Source organism: Lupinus angustifolius, chromosome LG06 (genome assembly GCF_001865875.1).
Source record: "Lupinus angustifolius cultivar Tanjil chromosome LG06, LupAngTanjil_v1.0, whole genome shotgun sequence".
Taxonomy (NCBI): domain Eukaryota; kingdom Viridiplantae; phylum Streptophyta; class Magnoliopsida; order Fabales; family Fabaceae; genus Lupinus; species Lupinus angustifolius.
Window position 1 is genome coordinate 6,272,899 of NC_032014.1, and position 20,192 is coordinate 6,293,090.

Sequence of the window (20,192 nt, forward strand, 5' to 3'; positions counted from 1 at the left end):
AACATATTAATCAGTTCCTATAACAAATGAAGATTGATAAAAAAATGAAGCTCCATTTAATTGCCATCAGACATATACAAAGAAATATGCACACCTACTAAGTTAATTTAGCTACAGACAAATACAATTGCTAAAAGGCATTAAGTTGTTGCGAAGGTGCACGGCATGGAAAAGGATTTGATGTTCCAAATTATGTTCTAAACTAATGTAAACATGTCATATCAATTAAAAAAATTTAAATATTCATTATTTTTTCTGTTTTTGCTTCAATATCATTAGTCTGTAACATGGTTTAAGATATAGTTTAGGACAACGGATCTTTGACCATACCACATAGAAACAATAGCCAACATTGGCAAATTGATGTTAGGAAACAAGGCTTGAAACTGTTGAATACTAAGATCATTGGAGTAAGATGAATGCTTCCACCTCCAAGCATCCAAATACAGTGTAAAACAAAAGAAAGGTGATGGTGATGATGATAGCCAACAATTCAAGTCATAAAGTCAAAATAAAATAACCCAACATGAAGGCTTCTTGTTTTGTCTTGGATTAAATTTAGTTATTGGGCATACTTGGCCAATAAGCCACCCCTCCTGCAACAAAAATCATCAAAGAATATATAGAAGGAGTGACATGATTGATGTATCTAGATGTCAATTATAATTAGATGGTATTAAAAGAATTATTGAGCATCATTTTCCTCAATTCAGTCTGAGGCCATAAAAGAGGTTTTTGAAAAAATGGCATTCATCATTTTGTAGCATTAAATGCAAAATACTACTGCCCCACATGCCCTTTAAAAGAAACAAGAAAATCAGAAGAAAAGAGGCTACAAAAATAACAGACAACTTTTGTTGACTGTAAAAAATAGAGGTTAGGAGTTAAAAATATCAACTGACTTCAAATAACAAAACAGTAAGGGATTTACCATTCTATAATAAATAGGAACAAGAACAATCTGCTAAAAAGGAATGCAAATTGTTTACCATTAGAATATATACACTACTTGCCTTCTCTCAAAATGAGACTAATAATTTTCGAAGTCATTCAATTCTTGCCACAATGGGCATGTACAAAATTCTGAAATAGAAACTGCCAAGAACTTTGTTTTCTATTTAAAAATCACCATATCTGCAACATTTATTTCAATGTACATATATGTTTGCAACACGAAAGACTACATTATTACCATATTAGTATTGGAAGAATCATTTGGATCTTTTGCAGCTACATAAAGCACTGATTGCAGCCTTGTTGCCTCTTCTCAATATTTCATATAAGCTAGGTTTAATTAACATATAAACGTCATGACACAATGAAAGCCAAATCAGGTGAAGATGTAGACCACCTTTGCTCATCAAGTAAATCAACCCCAACAGAGGGAGGTGCTGAAACAATTAAACATGCTGGTGGACCAAACACTGCAAAGGCCACCATCATTAGAAACATGCATAAGACAAGCACCTGTTATGAGATCACAATCCACAAACCAAAAACCACATACCACTCTAGATGAGGCCAAATATGAGTTCCACATGCTTCAATTCTTAGCATGAATTTTACTGTCACAATAAGAATAAAGAGTTACCTTTCTATCTAGCTATACAACAAATATCTGAGAACAGGAAGTATGCAAGAAAATAAATCTAAGTCAAGAACCTCCATCTTCGGCAATGTGGTAGTTTCTGTTCTAGATTTGTCCTTTCCATCAGGATTGTCCCGAGGTACAATGTTTACAACAACCAAAGCTTTATCTCACTGGGTGGGGCAGCTACGTGGATTGAACGAAGCTATAATGCTATCTCGCGTGTAAAAAACTTGTGTGCCATAGTCCGCCTCAGCATTTCCTTAGATTCCTCTGGATGACCTACTTTTGGAAAATTATGAGACCTTTATCTCTGTAAAGCAATAGGACTCCCTCTGGTAGCTATACATGCAAGGGGAAAAGTTTTCTAGATCATAATTGGGAAAGTAGTCAGAATGATAAGTAAACAGACATAGGAAGAGATACATAATCTTAATCTGCATTCATCATGCCAAGAGCTTCAGTACATGTTTGCTTGTAAAATTAAACCTTCCAGGTTGAGTCACTTGAACTAAATTTTCAGTAGACTATCCTTTACCAAAACAATTCACTGGTGCAATTTCGTAATCCTATCTATTAATCAGCTTTTACTACATATGCAGCACAAACTTTACTTCAGAAGCTGGATTCTTTCAGAATTTTAATAAAACCAAATGTAATAATAAGGGAAGATAAAGGACCCACAACCTATAGTTGCTTATATATTCTTTATCTCTTTTGATTCATTTTCAGGAGATATGGTAGCGCAATCCAGAAGTTGGTCAAGTTTCTACTCAGTAATTTCATGTTTCTTGATTTCACCTAAAAGAATGACCAACCCCTCTCTCACTTCTAACAGATGGCTACTAGTATTTCTATTTTATAATTTCTAATTTGTCATTATTTATCCTTTATACTATCACAATTTCATTCATAGGAGTTACTCTAACTTATCTAGAGGTGTTGAGTTTGAGTCCCTATAAATCTTGCTGCATTAAATACTTGGTAAGAAGAACTTTGCTGCACATATTGGTCATACCCAGTTCGAACAAAATTATCATCATAGAAGATAGGCATGGTTCAAACAAACAAAAAATTGATCGAAAGATCCTACATGTAACTGAGATTTTGTTTTAATGCCCGACTTAATGCACTCAGTTGTAAACAAATGCAAACAAGCAATTGCGAAGATGAAATGAAATAATGCCCCCTATGTGATAAACAAGTTAATCGCCTGAGTTAATATGCTAATCTACCTCTAGCTGTCAATTTAAACAATAGACTTCCCTTGGGCTACAAACCAAATTCATAATAACAATGTATACAAGATTTAGATTCTGATAAAAGTAGAAGTACCTACTATATTTAGAAACATATCTAGTTTAGCTAATATAATTTAAAACTATTTCATGTTTGAACTGTGATGTCCTAATTGCTTCTGGCTGCATGAAGGTTCATCAAACAAAAAAAAAGACTATTAAAAATGGGAAATCTTTGTACAAAGATACCCTTTAAGACCTATTGGCTGAAGTTTAGTTGGAACCAAATCCTCAGCATTATCACTTTTTGTTCTCACTCTTCTCTTTCTCTTCATTGGCGTTAAAGGTCTCTGACCTCCTGTAGTTTCACGGCCGACCTTTTTAGATCGACCAATACATTTCTTGATGGGTAGGGATTCCTCTGAAAGTGGAGAATTACCTTTGAGGGGTTTCTTAGCTTCATGTGAGACCTCAAAAGCAGAGGTGCTTCCACCATCAGCTGCTTTTTCAACAATCTTGCTGTTACCGGGGCGTACATGTTTCAGAGGATGATCATTGACAGGTAATGTGACAGAGACATTATTAGCATTGGTGACACTGCTACTGAAACCTTGGGTGAATTCCTTAAATATTTCTTCCAAATTGTCTCTAAGCAGTTAAGCAGTTTTATACTGGTGAGTGCTGTTGGAGTAGAAGAGTAGAGCATTGTTGATAAGTAGACGCAAGTCTCTGAAAAGTTCGATTGAAAACTCAATTTTTCGGTTTCTGATTCTTGACATTATGGTGTCAAAGTCCATGTGCATTCGGATCTCGGTCTCGTAACTGCCTGTCTTCTGTTACATGAAAAAGCAGTGCATAAGGAATCATATGACTTCTATTCCTTGACTTAAATCTCTACCGGTCACAAAACAATTTCAAAACGAGTAACTTGGAAAGAGACAAACTCTGCAGAGGTCGGATTAATGTGTGCTCATTGCTCTGTATAAGAGGTGAAAATGGAATGATGAAAATTTTCATTTAGGTTCTTAGGTAAAAATTTGAAAAATAAATAATAATTGAAATTTATATTTGTCCCTCTTGCCTACCATTTGTGAAACTAGAGAATGAACTGTATTATCCTCATTGTTATATTAATCTTATTTTGTGAAACGTGTATGCAAAATTGCTAACCCTAAAATCCATGCGTGTAAAAGTGGAGCATCTGCATCAAAGGACTAGTTTCACACCCTAAATTCCATTTATCAATGAGTAGATTTTGAGATCTGCATCTAAGTATCTAGTGAACACATCATCAAAATTCAAAAGCACTATAATGGTGAGAAAACCAAAACTAACTAGCTTATTCTCACATACCTGGCAATCATGTCTACGACAGAAAGTAGAAGCACCTTTAACTTTCAAAAAGGAATCCAAAATGATGATGTTATCTTTTATTCTTATCTTTTCCAGAAGATTTACCAACTAACCCAATCGAATTTTCATATTGCTCCAAAACTCTCTTAAGCTTTTCTACTCCTTCCTTCTTAAGCTCCTCAAACCAATCCCTACACTATATAACTAACTTGAATACAGTCATTAGAGGGTTTGTCATTTCATCAAATCTAAAGCTAAATAAGATATACTATCAAATTAGGAAAATTTAAACAGACAAAAAATATAGTAAAGAATAAATTCTCTTTACTTGCTCCCAGAACCAGAATATCGCTTTAGTAACTCTTCATATTTAGATTTACAAAACTGCATAAGTAATATCTCTATCAAAATGGGTTTGATTACAAAAATACTTAATAATTAAATTTTAACTTATATATATTTTTTCCAATTACAAGCTTGACATATGGAGTAGTACAAATTGTGAGACATCAAATATGTACCTAATATGCATAGCTGAGAAAGCAAACAAGACCATAAAGGAAAAGAATCATCTCGGAGTGGCAAATGATCACTTTTACGTATATAGAGGAGAAAATATCATCTTATTATATCTTAAGATAAAAATATTATATTATTATATCTGAAAATAAAAATATCAAATCATATTACTTTTTCTTTCTTATTTTAAATATATTTGTCTCTCCATTACTAGAGATAAAAAAGTTTGGCCTAAGTCTCATCGACCAATGGAAAAGGGTAGAATGGTGGAGACACACTTATTTGTTCACTTTAGAGACAGTCAAACTTTAGAATGTGCATACTATATTAGATTACTTGGAGTTTCAATTAAGGTAAGTTCGTACTATATCATTTATACTGAAATAGTCCAACCATGACATTCACCAGTTAAACCAGTTAAATAAATATAAATGTATATATGCTAACTAACTTAACAGGACTATTAACTTTTTGGGACTTGAAAGTTATGAATCTTACACCTAAAGTATAATAACAATTCTTAAAACTAATCAGCATAAAATGGTATGTATTAATAGTAAATTTTGCAACATGTAAAAAAGGTATTCACCATTGACTCTACATTAGTGACATAAAATTTATGTATGCCATAACTTTGTTTTAAGTGAATTAAATATATCAGGAATTTGTTAAAAAAATAATGTAATGAAAGGAAGAGAGGAGTTTGTCACTGTGTATTTGACCAAATAGGATCTTTCAGTTCCTATAGAACCTATCACGGAAATATCCCTAGGGGTAGGGCTAATAGGAGCAAATTGATAGTGTATATGAGTTTTTTTACATTATTACTGTATTATTCATCATTTACTTCTAATTATCATTGACTATTAAATAAAACTAATACAAATTAATAATAAATAACACATTGATTGTGCATAAATATTTATACTTTCTGCTAGATATTGCACTCATCTAACATATGGTAATCAACAGATATTAAATGGTTTAATGGTTACCATTGACACTGAAATTAATAAATCATGCCTACCTTACATTTGATATAAATTAACTTGAAAGTTGAAACCTACAATCTTTTTTGTACCAAAAAATAGATTGTACATCATTTCTAAATAAACATCAGACAATATTTAATTCTGGACCATTATATTGTTTCTTCTTGACTGGCTATCATATGAAAAGTTAAAAGATAGAAATAAAAAAGAATGAAAAGGTGAGTAAAAAAGGACAATAATAATAATAAGCCAGAGTTTTATTGGAGATGCTTCATTGGTCAAATAATAATTTGAGAGTGCTAAAGGGACAAACAGAACGATTTGATGTATAAAAGAAACATATAATAATAATTTTAATATTAGATGAAGGTATCTTGCAATTGAAGAAGTCTTTAAAAAACTAAGTTTTTGAATGTGATGTTTTTGCATGGGGCAAAAGGCACACTTGCATGGTGTTTAAATCGAAGTGCTCATATTTTATGTCCATTACTTAACCAAATGAGATGAATCATGGGAACATCTTAAAAAAAACTATTTAGTTTTTGCAAACCAAACCTTTTAATTATAAAGTGTCCACATAATGAAGAGGAATACGGCTAAAACTCTAACATTTGTTTATGCTATGATCCTTTTCTTTTCAATAATTCTACTCGTGAAGAAATGTGAGTATGACATTTTCTCCTCGTTTTTAGTTTTTATTCTTTAACCTTTGTTTCCGAGTTTGATTTTAAAGAGAAAATAAAGGGGGGGAAAATTTATGGCTATGAAATACATTTGTGAGATGATTCTCAAATCTTCTTTATTTATTCATTCCTCTCTAAAATTCAACTCACAAACAAAACTTTACAAAATAATAATTTATATTTGAATTATATGATATATAGCGCTCAGGCTCATCCCCTGCCAGCATGACAGAGACTGTCAACGATGGATTTTGGGTGCGGTTTGCATCAATGGTTGGTGTCATCCCCCGGTGTAGAACTCAAGTCAGATAATAATAATCTTACGAGTTCTGTCTTAGTAGAATAATTATTTTATGTATCAGTTTCTAAAGCAATATCACTTGTTCTGCTTTTGGATTTTGTTTAAGAATAATGTTAGGAAAAACTTAAGAAATGTTAATATGTATTTTTAGGAGCCTTTGGAAGCATAGCTAATAAATGAAAATGAATTTGAGATGTTAATGTCATTTTTTCTGTCTTAAATCAATCATATATTGACACATGGATAAAAAAAATTAAAAAACAAAAAGTAATAAAAAGTAACTAGCTTGTGACATGAAGTGAAATATTGTTTAAGACAAATGATTTCTATCTCATTTACTTTAATCCCACGTATGAAGATCATAGGACTTTATTTATTTATAATGTGTCTTAATATTTGGAGTTTGGTTATTTTAAAAAATTGAGAGGCTATACATTAACAATTATGGATTTTTTTTAGTTCCCTGCCAAAGTATTCCTCTCTTCTATACATGGGACTAATACCTTTTCCAGTAGTAAATGGATTTTTGATTTCGAGTTCAAAATTGGATAATATTAATTCATTAACCACTAGACTAATCTCTTATTTATATGAAGTTATGACCATGGTGTCCATTTTTTACCACTCAAAAATGAATCACAAGGTGGGCTAAATTGGGCTGTTTATTTCGAATTAGCATTTTGATCAAATTAACAAAGAGCATATTAGCTTGTCAACTCTTCTATTTTTTAAAAGAGTAAAGTTAATCTAAAAGTTTGAAATTAATAGACAATAAAATACTTATGTTTTTTATAACAAATAAACTACATAATATATTTACTTAAAGCTTCAATAAATAATAATAAAAACAATTGAGTGTATTGAAAATAGTGTATTCAATAAATTAAAAGACTAAAAAATGGGATTTCCAATGCAAACTTGCAAAGCTGCCATTCTTTAACTGACGCCCTAACATGACCCTATGAACTAAATAAACTTTTAACAAAAATCTCAGGTGAATAAAAGCAAAGATGTATATATTTAGGCCCAAATCATTGGAATCAAGTACTACAAAGAGAGATCTCATTCTAAAATTAAATCCTATGTACATGTCATAAACTATAAAGAAAGCTGCTCTTGGTAAAAAAAAGATGGAATGCAAACCCCCAGAACAGTGTATTCTTCACAGAAAATACACCAACCTATTGATTCAACATGCAACATTGTAACATTGTAACATGCAACATGCTATAATATTCAGTACTCTCCAACTTAATTGGTATTATGCAAAGTATTGGAAGTGGAATAAGGTAATGTGTTATGGTGATGAGAAGGCCATGAAATCTGTTCTGGGCAGCAAGGTGCAGGAGCAGGATGGGCAATGAATGTTGGAATCTCATCTCCGGGCATTAGAACTGAAACTCCACTTGAATATACACTCATCTGCACAAATTATTATACAACAATAATTAATCTCACATCACCTCATGAGATGAACAACATATGCTTCTATGTTATATATTTTTACTCATTGTCTTAAGTACTTCAAGTCAAATAATCAAATCTCTTATTGATTCAGGGCTAAGCTACGTAAGCGCAACCGCTCCATTAGTATTGTTAGTTTGATTTTCAAAACACTAAGTAAATTCATGAAGAGAACATAGTCCACAAAATGGAACACAAGAAAGGAGAAGAAAGCTGCTTATATCATTATGACAGCCCTGTGATGGAAAGGAAGGAATGTTCTTAGTTATTAAGAACATTTCATAGAATGTTCCGTGCGGGTATGGTTCTAAATTGCAAGAACATGGGGAAAGTGAATTGAAGTGTCATCCACACTAAAAAAAAGGTGTAGCTAAAACACCAATGATCCTTCCAAAATGACTATCATTAAAAAGAACAATTGTTGAACAGAATTGAATTGTTTTTTCTTTTAGTGAGTGAACTGTGAAGTTTGAATCTGATGCTAAAATTATAAAGCAAGATCTAGCTATTCATCGATTATTAAAGTATCAAATCTCACTGTACAAGATTCACAAGCTCATAATGTTCCAACTGCATTATAGTGATACATATGCAAACTTACACATATCACATCCTCACATCTATAATTTTTACCATTTGATTACAGCAGGTTCAATTCATTTTCTACAAGCTTACACTTCGATTCAGTCACTTGACAAATGTGAAATGTGAGTGATACAAATACAATGATGTGAAATAAGCATTTTCCTTATACAATTTCTCTTTTCTTTCAGCATGAACAAGTTGAGTAAAGCAACAACACATATATTGGACTTTAATATATTATACACGACATAAATGTAACCACCTAGATAATAAATAAACAGACAAGACATATGGATCCAGTGACAATATGTTCACACTGTCTTTTTCTATTTCTCTTTTCCTTTAGTCTGAACATGTTAGATAAGGCCCCAACATTTATTATTTTGTTTTGACTTTTATACATCATATACAAAACAATAAACACATAGATAAAAACATAGAGTCAAACAACTAGAAAATTTTCATTGAGACCAAGAAAAACAAGAGTTCATTAAGAGGGGGCAAGTCACATAAATTTTATTTTAAAAACATTACATCTGAATAGTTGACTTTTAATAATTTAGAGATAATAGCTACTCATAAAGAACTATGGATCCACAGAAATTGCCTTCAGAGCAATAATGCCAATGTTTTATGTTTCAACATATAGAACATGTTGAGAGATTTTACAATTTGTAGCTATAATTGAAAGGTTTGTTTTACCTCTAAAATATTTCAGCAATAAAGTTGGCAAGCTTGAAGCCACAACCAATTGAAGCTATTAATAAAGGCAAATAGTCCTCATATCAGGAAGGTTCCTGATCTCTTGTTACTAAGGTTACTGAATTTGTAAGTCAAGAATCACATGCTATATTTCTACCCTTCTGTGTGATTATTCATTTTTCTGTAAAGTCTAAACCAAATTCCTAATGACCATGATTTGTAAGAGAAATACCAAGTTTATATATCACATAATTTTGATAACAATGAAAAAACATTTCAAACATGGTTTCTGAGTAATATCATTACCAAAACAATAAAAAGAATCCCTGTCATGAGCCTAAGTGCTCTAACCATGTTCTCTAACCCCATATTCTGTATTCCATTAAGATCATAATTGTGATGCAAGTGTCAAACAAGATTTAATTAAGTTCTAGATTAGTTGAATACAGAGCTTTTGCCACCAAAACCTCATCAGCTAATACTAGAGAATCACAAATAATTTTGTTAGAGATGGAAGAAACAATTCCATAGGGATTATCCCAATAAAGTTGTTCCTTCCTATGCAACAAAGGTAGCATAAGTAGTGTGGGCCCATTTTGTTCCACAAAAAGAATGACACAATGTAGACAACACAATTGTTACATGTTACTGCCTCATCATCATAGGATTCTATGTTATAAACTAAAATATAAAAATTGTATAAGCCAAGAAGATATATGCAGGATACTAAAATTACAGTATTCAAAGGGTTACTTTATCTTTAAGCAGATAGGTCTAGCCTTAAAAGGTTGTCCATCTGGACCACAAACAAGAGCAGTGCATAGTATCATTAAAGATTGGAGATGCCGGAGTGAATGAAGATCAATGTTAATAAAGGATTTTAAACTCTAGACATAAAAAATGTGGGTTTGAGAGATGATAAACTTCAGATTTGACAAGTTTTCTTTGTACCCTTTATTCAAAAGGTAAGTTGAGGATTTATTACCATAGTAAACTATTACTCTATCAGTACATATATCCCTTTAGTAAAGTGAAAGCAAAATAAGCATTTGAATCTTTGGACAATTGAAGAAGACTGGATGGACATGATTTTACTGTTAAGCCACAAGGAAAGCCTCTAATGGAAGACCCTTTTAGTGTTTGAGGAGAATATTAGAGCCAATGTAACAGGAAAATGTAATACAGAAAATCTCCAAAGGAAATCAAGATATATTGCTGTTAATGGAGATAAATAAGGGGATAAGGCAGAGCAAAAATATTATGAACTGGAGATTACTGATTTTAAAATTTTCCCCAAGATCCATAATAGAAAGGGGAGAAAAAAGCAAATTATGAGAATGATATAGGAAAGTGGAGAGTAAACCTGGAAACAACAAAATTAGGTAACAAAACCTTCTTTTTTTGTTTGGTCAGAGAAATAATTATCACACTTGTCCAGAATTCAAAAATAACTACCCCAAATGAAGGAAAAAAAAGAGCATTCTTCAACCAACATTTCATTGTTAAATGTGAAAGCAAAAATTGAAAAAGAAAAAGGAGAAAACTCAACGAAAACAAAACAAAAAATCAATCATTTCTAGCATGAATGGTTAAACACTTTCACATTGTAACAATATGAAACCATTTCAATGATAAATGTAGAACAACAATCTGAAACCAAAAAAAGGATAAAACCCATTACACACTCAACAAGGAAACCACTTATATCATGAAAAAGATAAAGACTTTACTCACTTTTGGTGAAGGGTGACTAATCTTGCCATTGAAACCCATCTGAGACTCAACATCAGAAATATTCCGGCGACCGGAAGATGGCAACGCCGGCTGCGAAGAGTGTCCAAATAATCTCTCAAAGATACCCATGACTAAGAACATGAAAATGAGAATAGCAGTGGCTACAAAACCAAATGAAACTGCATTAACTGAACTGTCAAAGTTGTTCCAATGGTGTTGCTGTTCTTTTATGTTCAATGGAGACCCTGTTGGCGACCATACACCATTGTTATAGTTATTATTTTCCACCACCATTGTTGTTGATAAAAAACTAAGCTTTGTCCTTTTTTTCTGTGCTATGCTTTTGATGCCATTGTTTATGGGTAAGTGGTTTAAGTATAGGATTGAGAAGAAGATAGAAAGAGAGGAATAGTACAAATATGAATGAAGTGCTTGGAAGTGAGTGAGAGGAAGATGAAAAAACAGAGCACGTGAGGACAAATCTCATCATAAATCACACTCTTGTGGGCCAAATCTTTCTTAGTCAGAAATTTATTTATTACACCATTTTTTCACAAGAGATTTTTCAAATTCTAGTTTTTTGTTATTTTTGTAGTATTATTTTCACAGTGATAAGTGTTAATCATATTAATTATTTTTATTCACAAAATATTCTTAACTAATTAATTAAAAAGATAGATCATTAAGTAATCGGGCAGAAAGAGGAAATAAACAAGTTTATTAATGAATACAATCATCTAATTATTGACATATTTAATAATACTAATAATATTAAGATAAAGAGATATATGCACTTATACATTATTATTACATCATCTTTCACCCATTTTTACTCATAATTGATTATTTAAAAAAGTAATATAAATAAATAATATACTTATTATATATAAATCTTGACATTATTATAAATATTACACTTTAACATTAAATTCCCTCGAAGGTATTCACGTTTTATAAAAAAGGGACAAGAGATATAAGAAATGTTTTGATAAGTTTGTTAAACTGATTTTCCATTACAGTCTTTAAGCTTATAAGTTTCTGTATCATTTTATCTTCTCCATCCGATTCATCAATTATCTATGCCAAACTTTCTTCTATTTTTATTTCTTATTTTCATTTTCAAAAACCAAATTTCATTTTTATATTTTCATTTTCTCAATACATATTTGATTATTATTTTCAAAACATTGCATCTAAACTTCACAAAGCAATATGATTATCTTCCAAATAATTCAAAACTAAAAAGAATTGAAAAGGCATTTCCACTATAAAATAAGATTGTTTTGAGAAACTTAAAAGTAAATAGGTCCTTGGTTTTATAACATAAATGTCAAGGTAAAAGAAAACTATTATTTTAGAGAATTTAAACACAGTAAGAACAAGCATTAAGAATTTCACATTTTTTTTCACGACGTGTTAACACGTGAAAACACAAAAATGTTCACATTAACACAACCAAACACATTTAAAAAAACACTTAAAGTTGATTAAATCTAAACAATACAATGAAATAAGGAAAACTATATCATTTTAACTTGCATTAAAAATGTTTTCCTCTCTTTTCTAACAATTCTATATGGAAATAAGGAAATATATTAACCATTCCAACTTACAGTATCTTCTTTAAATTAAAAAGGAAAGGAAAAATACATTTTTATTATATTAACCAATCGTCATTTAAATTGCAAGCTTCTAAAGCAAGTACTCTTGCAATTATATATACACGAAGTCATTCTTTTCGTAAGAAAAAATAAAATAGGTGATGATGCTTTTTACTTTTGATCATCATTAGTGTAAAAATAATATTTTTCATGTCTAATCCCTTTATGTATGATTGAAGTTTGCATGCAAGAGATGGATGAATTTTTACATTATAATTTATTAATTTGAAAGTTTCAATTATTCAAACTTTGTGTCTAATCAGAATTCGACAAAGTTCATTACAACTTTGTGGCTAATTTCTTGATCATATCCAACACAAAATACCATTTGCATCTTTCACTATCTATGTGCTAAAATAATAAAGGACAGAAATAGTTCCCAACGACAGAACCATGCATCATGCCCCACTCATCAACATAAAACAATTACACATATTAAGTTAAAGATTAATTCCTTCTAATTAATAGAAATTATGGAAGTGGATTTTGACTTTACCAATAAAGTGATTCTAAATTTCTAACTAAGCATAAGACTGTAATGCTTAGTATTTTTTTATTTTTGGAGAAAATGATACATAGAACAAAAATGTTGATTAAATCATAAGTATGATCCATGATAGCACACGACAATAGCCAAGGTTGGAAGGAACCTATGAGAACAATATGAACCCAATCACAGTCCCTCATGTCATTGTGCCCCCTCTTCTCTTACACTTTATTTAGAAATATCATAAATGTTCATCAAAAATTGTAAAAACAGACCACATGCACTCTCACATGATAAACTTATTCATAGACTTAACTCTATAGGAAGTCGATAATTCAATTTCTGGAGGCGACACTTAATAAGAGAGATATGCAAGAACCCCAAAATTAGTTTATTATCAAAAAAAAGTGAAAATATAATATTGATAATACCAAAAAATCTATACCCAAAATTAAGTTCAGCACTTAAGTGTTTTCGTGCTATTCTCGGTTCCTTCATTAAATCTCTTTCCACGTGCCAATTATCACATCAGCTTATTACGTGTCGGGCTTTTCAGGCCCAAAACCAAGCATGTGGTCCTCCTCGAAATTGTTTCATATATCAACGGCACTGATCAATTACAAAACGAATCTTAGCCGTTGATAACGTACCCTATGGTTAAAGTCATGACTCATAAGGGTCAACAATTCTTGTCCAGTGATGTGATGGGTTCACGCCACGGCTACATGCAGCATGCCACACCTCGCACCAAGTGTAGCGGGATGGTCAGTGTGTGGGCCCACCCGAACCAGAGTGGCTCAGGTCAGGTCATGGTCACTGGTCAGTGTCTGTGACTTGGGTTCTTGTTAGCTAGGGGACTGAGCCCATGGCTCACGTGAACAATGGTCACTTTTGTTATCATCAACTTTCTCATCTTTTCATGGTTGTAAAAGCAAGTTGATACTTGAATAGGAGTACTTTTATAAGAAAGGAAAGGAAAGGAAAGCCTTCAATAAGGGGTTGGGTTTTTATGCTCTTTGCGGGTTTAATGTATAAGTTTAGATTACAACCTAAAATTATTATCTTCAAACACACGAAGTATTATTTGTACCTTATTATTCATGTGTCTTTTAAAAAACAGACTTATAGACAATGTCACCTACATGTTTTTTCGGGCATTCTTAACCTTGTCTCTGTGTTTTTTTTGGTTGTAAAATATATATATTTTTAAGGTTTCATTTCAAATGAATTGATAATAAAATAAATAATCTAACAAATATTTAAATCATTTTTCATATAATGTGAAGTTTACTTTACAACATTCACAATCTTAGTTAACTTCACAAGATTACAAACGTGTTAAAAATATTTGGGTTGAAAATTATTTTTTTCTCCACATTTACACTCCCTTCAACTCTGATTGAAGCCAAAGAGGGCCTCCATGCCTTGATTCAAATGATTCAGTTATTTATGTAAGACAACCTCATTAGATCTCCAAATATCAAATTATGTTAAATGTTCGATTTTTATGAATGATATTTATTGAGAACCTAAAGTGAATTAATTAATTACTCATATGGTGAATAATTATTCTTAGTTATAAAAAAGAAAAAATTGTTTTCAACACTTGTGGAGCCCACGAGTTTTGTATTGAGCCCACAAGACAGATGGATCAGCTTATGGGCTTGTCGTTGAAGACATGTTCACGGTTGAGATGTTTGACAAAAGCTTTAATACATATCAATTGGAGTCTCTCCACTTATGGTAATGTTTGTGATTTTGGGGACAATGACACAATTGATCATTAAGAAACAAGTTCATTCACTTTTACCAGGACTTAAACTCTGCTTAAAGTGTTAACACTCTAATAAAGCAAACAAAAGTTTGATCTTAATTGGAAAACTAGTGAAGTCACTATCTAGAAAGGTAATTTTTGTGATGTGTGATTTGGGAGATTACGAGAAGTGCTCAAACTTTTATATTTAACTAAGAGAGAGATCCACTTACTCCAAGAGTAAGTTTTTTAAACTTACTCCCTATCCTAGCCATCAATTCTAAGAAAATCCAATGGTTTGAATCAGTGATAGATCTAAACTATTAGATGTATATAAAATTAATGGCTAGGATACGAAATAAGTTTAAAAAATTTATACTCTTTGCCTAAAATTGCAACATTGAGCTTTGGATAAGTGGTAGCTTTAGCCCCAAGTAAAGGTGTGAAACACATGTGCCCAAAAATTAAAAGTGGGAAGCACATGAAGGCTTCAACTCAATTCCTTTACTTTCATTAATTTGTTTACGATATAAAGTGTTTTTTGTTTTTGAAAGTGTACATAAAAGCATACTTAACCTCACCCACTTTCTCAAATCATACACATTGGTCCTTTATTTATAAGTGATATGAAATATGAAATGAAATTATTCTATCGATACAACTCATTCTATTAATATCTAATTTAATCACGTATATTGATTTGAATGATAACACCGTAGCTATAGTTAAAAAACCAACAGGTTAATTTTAGAATATAAAAAAATAATCTAAATTCAGCTATAAAAAGAGTGCAGTCATATTCTTACTCTGTATTGGAATTGAAAGACATATTGAATCAAGATAAAAGAGTTATTATTGAATGAATGAATAGAAGGCAAATCACACCTCTATATATACAACATACAAGACATTACTTCTAGCTCAAGTAATCAACTTCTTAACAAATAAAACTAACCTATCCTACTTAACAGATTTAACAAACTTCTAATTTAATCACATGTCTAAAAGAATGCTCTACTACAATTCTATTCTTCTAGAAGAAAACATGGAAAATCAAAGATAGCAAAACTGGTCCACGTTGATACAGCAAGCCTTGGTCTGATGCCTTATTCTGGTGCATCATGTCTCCAAGCTGGCTTGGTCTAAATGCAGTGTGTTGGTATTTACTGATGCATCAGAATTGACTTGTGTGTAACAGGCTAATACTAGGCTGCAATAATGACAAAATATTAATAACTTCATTACTCTGAGCCTAATCCTTGATTAGGTGGCGTGTGCAGTTGCTACATCCACTGATCCACGCCACAAGCTTGGTAAAGTTAGGTTATTAAGCTAGTGCACAGACATGCTTTTTCCTAGTCATCTCTTTCTACGAACCCTACAAGTGTGTACAATTTTTCTTGCATGTGTTACACGGACATATTTATGTCTCAAAACACCAATGTTGGTCAGTAACATAACCTTTTTAACATTTTCTTCACCACATTTTTTATTATTGTTTCAAGTTTACGTTTGATCCATTAAAAGGAGAGTGGACATAAGTGATTTACCTAGTTCAAAAGTGCTACTGAAATTGTGCAATATAGGCCAAGAGCTTATTGATATAACATTGGTCGTGCCACTGTCCAATCCCTTTATGAAGGAACAAGAAGATTACGTTTTGTCTTTGCTTTTCCATTTCAGTGTTTCTTCTTTTCCAACCCAAACACCAAGAAGTTTGAACATTATTTCCAAGCAATCCTGTATCAAATTCTCCACAATAATTGAGTAAATGAAATTCTGTTGTTTCTGCATATCATACATAGCCTCAGGAAAGTAGATAGCCACTACTGCATTTTCAATATAAAAATTCATATTGGAAATGGTTTCATGTTTTTTTCTTTTTCTTTGCTGCTGAAAAGAGTTCCCTTTATAGGTCAACTTGCATACTAAATGAAAATGGTTTTGCAGAGGAAGGTTTGAATGAGTAAGTGCTCACTCTAAGATGCATTGCAATTTGCAAGTGTCTGTTTTGGAGAATGCAGGCTGCAAGGTTTGAAGCATGTATAAACCTAAAAGTTATGCATTCAACTTTGATAGTAGGTACTTTTAAGCTCAACTAGGAGTAGTCAAGATCCAAAGTGACTTCAAAATACTGAAGGTTTCTTAGAAAAAAAGGTCTGAGAAAGATTCATGATAACTTACTTTTATAATGAGAAATATTAAGAGAATTGATAAATGTATTCAGAATCTTTTTGTACAACGGTATAACTCCACTGAAACAGCTATCTTGGAGATGATAGACACCAATTTTAAGAAACATCAGGATCGACCATGTCTAGATTGATGTACATACATCATTTTTCATACTAATGACCACAATATCTTGGTCTAAAACCTCTAAATGCAATTGCAAATCATGTCGTAAGGAGTATGGATTCTCTCCATTACTGAAAAGGTTGGCTTTCAAGATTTTGACATGTGGTAAGGCAATAAATCAATGGTTATAATTTTACAATAAAAATAAATTAAATTTCAATTAAAAAATCAAAATCCCTAAATCATTTCCTCATTTACTTCGCTTCTTGGAAAATCCTTTGCAAGTATGAAGTAGAAGAATAGTCACTCTTGAGCATTGAATGCATTGCTATTTTAATTTAGTTAGAACTTGAAACAGATAAAAATGAGATTTTAAAGAGTGATTGGTTTGTTATGATAAATCGAAGAAAAAAAGAGAGAGGGTAGAAGAACCATCACTTGTTGGAGATAAATTGAAAAATAGTAAGTTAAAGAACATTTATCATATCTCACATAATCACCGCTCACAATCAATGTAAAAGAGCATGAATAGGTAAAAAGAGAATTTTTTTCTCTCAACCATAACTATTACTATGACGTTCCAACCAATTTTATTGAAACAGTGTTGTTCTTCTCTGTATTTTATCATTTTCCAACCCCTAAGTCGCACCATTTTCAAACTTAGAGTTTCTTCTCTCAATTTGACACTCAATCACTTAAATTAAACCCTTTTTCTTCTCATTTTTGGAAGAAGAAAGTAAGGAGAGGGGAGAGAAATGAGTTGTAGAAGGAATTTAGGAATTTTTATCTTATTTTTTAATTAAAATTTGAATTATTTTTATTATAAGATCATAGCTATTGATTTATTGTCTTGCCACGTGTCAAAATCTTGAAAGTCATTGGCCTCTCTAGTAATTGAGAGGATCCAGACTATCGTAAGCATTCAAATAGCAGGGTCTTCTGACCAATTAATAATAAACAATTGCTATGTAATAAACATTATATCTTAATCATAAAAATCGGTTATAGGCATTTATTCATATCTTTTGTTATTATATAACAATATATGGATACTTATTTTTCTTATCTATTATCATATTATCATTATTTTTTTTGTTGGAACTAGCTTTTAAAGTTGGATTATAGTAAGATACTTTCACAACATCTCATATCAATAGGTCAAACACATCTAGTGCATTTATAATGATTGTTAGTTGAAATATTTGAATATTATAATGATTTATTTACATGTTTGCAATTCATAAATATATAAACAACAAAGTGATATTTGAATATTTCGAATGTTGATATACCATGAAAAAATTGTAGGGTAGCGATCCGAATGGGACAAAATTGCTCATTAGAGTATCCACAATTGTTGTTCTTAAGGCTGTTTTTAACAAAATAAGAACATTCTTATTCTATTTTCCACTGTCTTGTTCTTATTCCTTGTGTTTTATTCTTAAATAAGAACAAAATGACTAAATAAAAACACTCATTGTTAGGAGAGAAGGACAATAAAAATACATAATATATGAATAAATACAATAACAAGCATATCCAAAAACATAAGAAACATGTAGAATCATTACAAAAAATTAAATTTTACAGAAATGAAAAATAAATAAAAAAATCAAAGAACCCCAATTTGTCTTCCTTGAACGAAAATTTCACTGATTGCATGTATGTCAACAACAAAATTATAATTTTTTATTTATAATTGATTTCTAATATTTATAACAAATTATAACAATTTTTTATTTATTAATAAATAAGTAATTATTCTTAATATTTTGCTATATTTATTGTAAAATATAAAAAAATTAGGGTAGGTTGTGGGACCCAAATAAGAATAAGAATAATGTTTGTCATTGTGATAAAAATATATGTTGTTCTTATTTTATGGGGAGTTGTAATAAATTATAAAATAATATATGAGACTTAAATAAGAATGAAAATATTGTTCTATTGTAAATGCTCTTAATATTCATATTACTCACGTATTTATGGGTATACCAATATAAATATTTATACAATTTATAATAATCAATATATAAAAATATTTATTACATAATTAAAAAAAAAATTAATATATAATATATATCCTTAATATTTTTTATTTCTAAAAAAACATAAAATACTAGGTAATTATTGTTAACCTATTAACCATACCTCTCACCTTAAAATAAATATTATAATGAAGACTAAAAATTATAATATCTATATATACTTCTATACTTACTATTAATAATGTCAAAACAAGTAATAACCACCATGTATAGTATAATTTTTAAATTCCATTTTTATCATTTTTAAATTATAATATCTATATATACTATATATACTTCTATACTTCCTGTTTTGCCCTTAACATTATTTAATGTTTATAAAAAAACTATATAATCCTAAGCAATCAACACAAACACATTAATTAACCACATATCTCACCTTAAATACATTCTAATTCTAAAAAAATGAAATATATAAAAATTGAATATGTAATATCATGCAATATTCAACGGCAAACACGAAGTGCCTTTGCACACTAGTTATAATAAATACAAAAATTATAACATGAAGTACATTCAATAAAAAAATTATAATTATGTAAAATAAAAAAATACAAATTTAATAATTAATATCATAAAATAAGAATGCGGGTCGGCAGACACGAAATGTCCGTCTACACAATGATAAACTATAAACAACGTACACAAATATATAGTATTCTAATTTAACAAAATAAAATATATAAATATTGAATAGTAACCTAAAATAAAAATGTTAAATGACACATACAAAATGTCTATGAATACATAATGATAATAATTGTTAAAGTTGACGTGTGTCTAATA

At 30.5% G+C, this 20,192-nt stretch overlaps 1 protein-coding gene across 3 annotated transcripts; it reads right to left on the reverse strand.

The window, feature by feature from the left end:
• On the reverse strand, positions 1,558-11,674 carry LOC109349328. 3 transcript variants are annotated; one of them, XR_002107948.1, is made up of 3 exons: positions 11,160-11,674; positions 3,266-3,659; positions 1,558-1,930 (listed from the first exon to the last, which is right to left on the reverse strand). XR_002107948.1 is itself a non-coding variant. In XM_019590087.1 (2 exons), exons 1-2 carry the CDS (start codon positions 11,451-11,453, stop codon positions 3,483-3,485), a joined length of 471 nt encoding a protein of 156 aa, XP_019445632.1. In that variant the 5' UTR covers positions 11,454-11,674; the 3' UTR covers positions 2,832-3,482. The 3 variants fall into 3 exon arrangements, 2 of the variants coding, with proteins under 2 accessions (XP_019445632.1, XP_019445633.1); XM_019590087.1 differs by lacking the exon at positions 1,558-1,930 and having other exon boundaries at positions 2,832-3,659; XM_019590088.1 differs by lacking the exons at positions 1,558-1,930; positions 3,266-3,659 and adding an exon at positions 7,670-8,096 and having other exon boundaries at positions 11,160-11,619.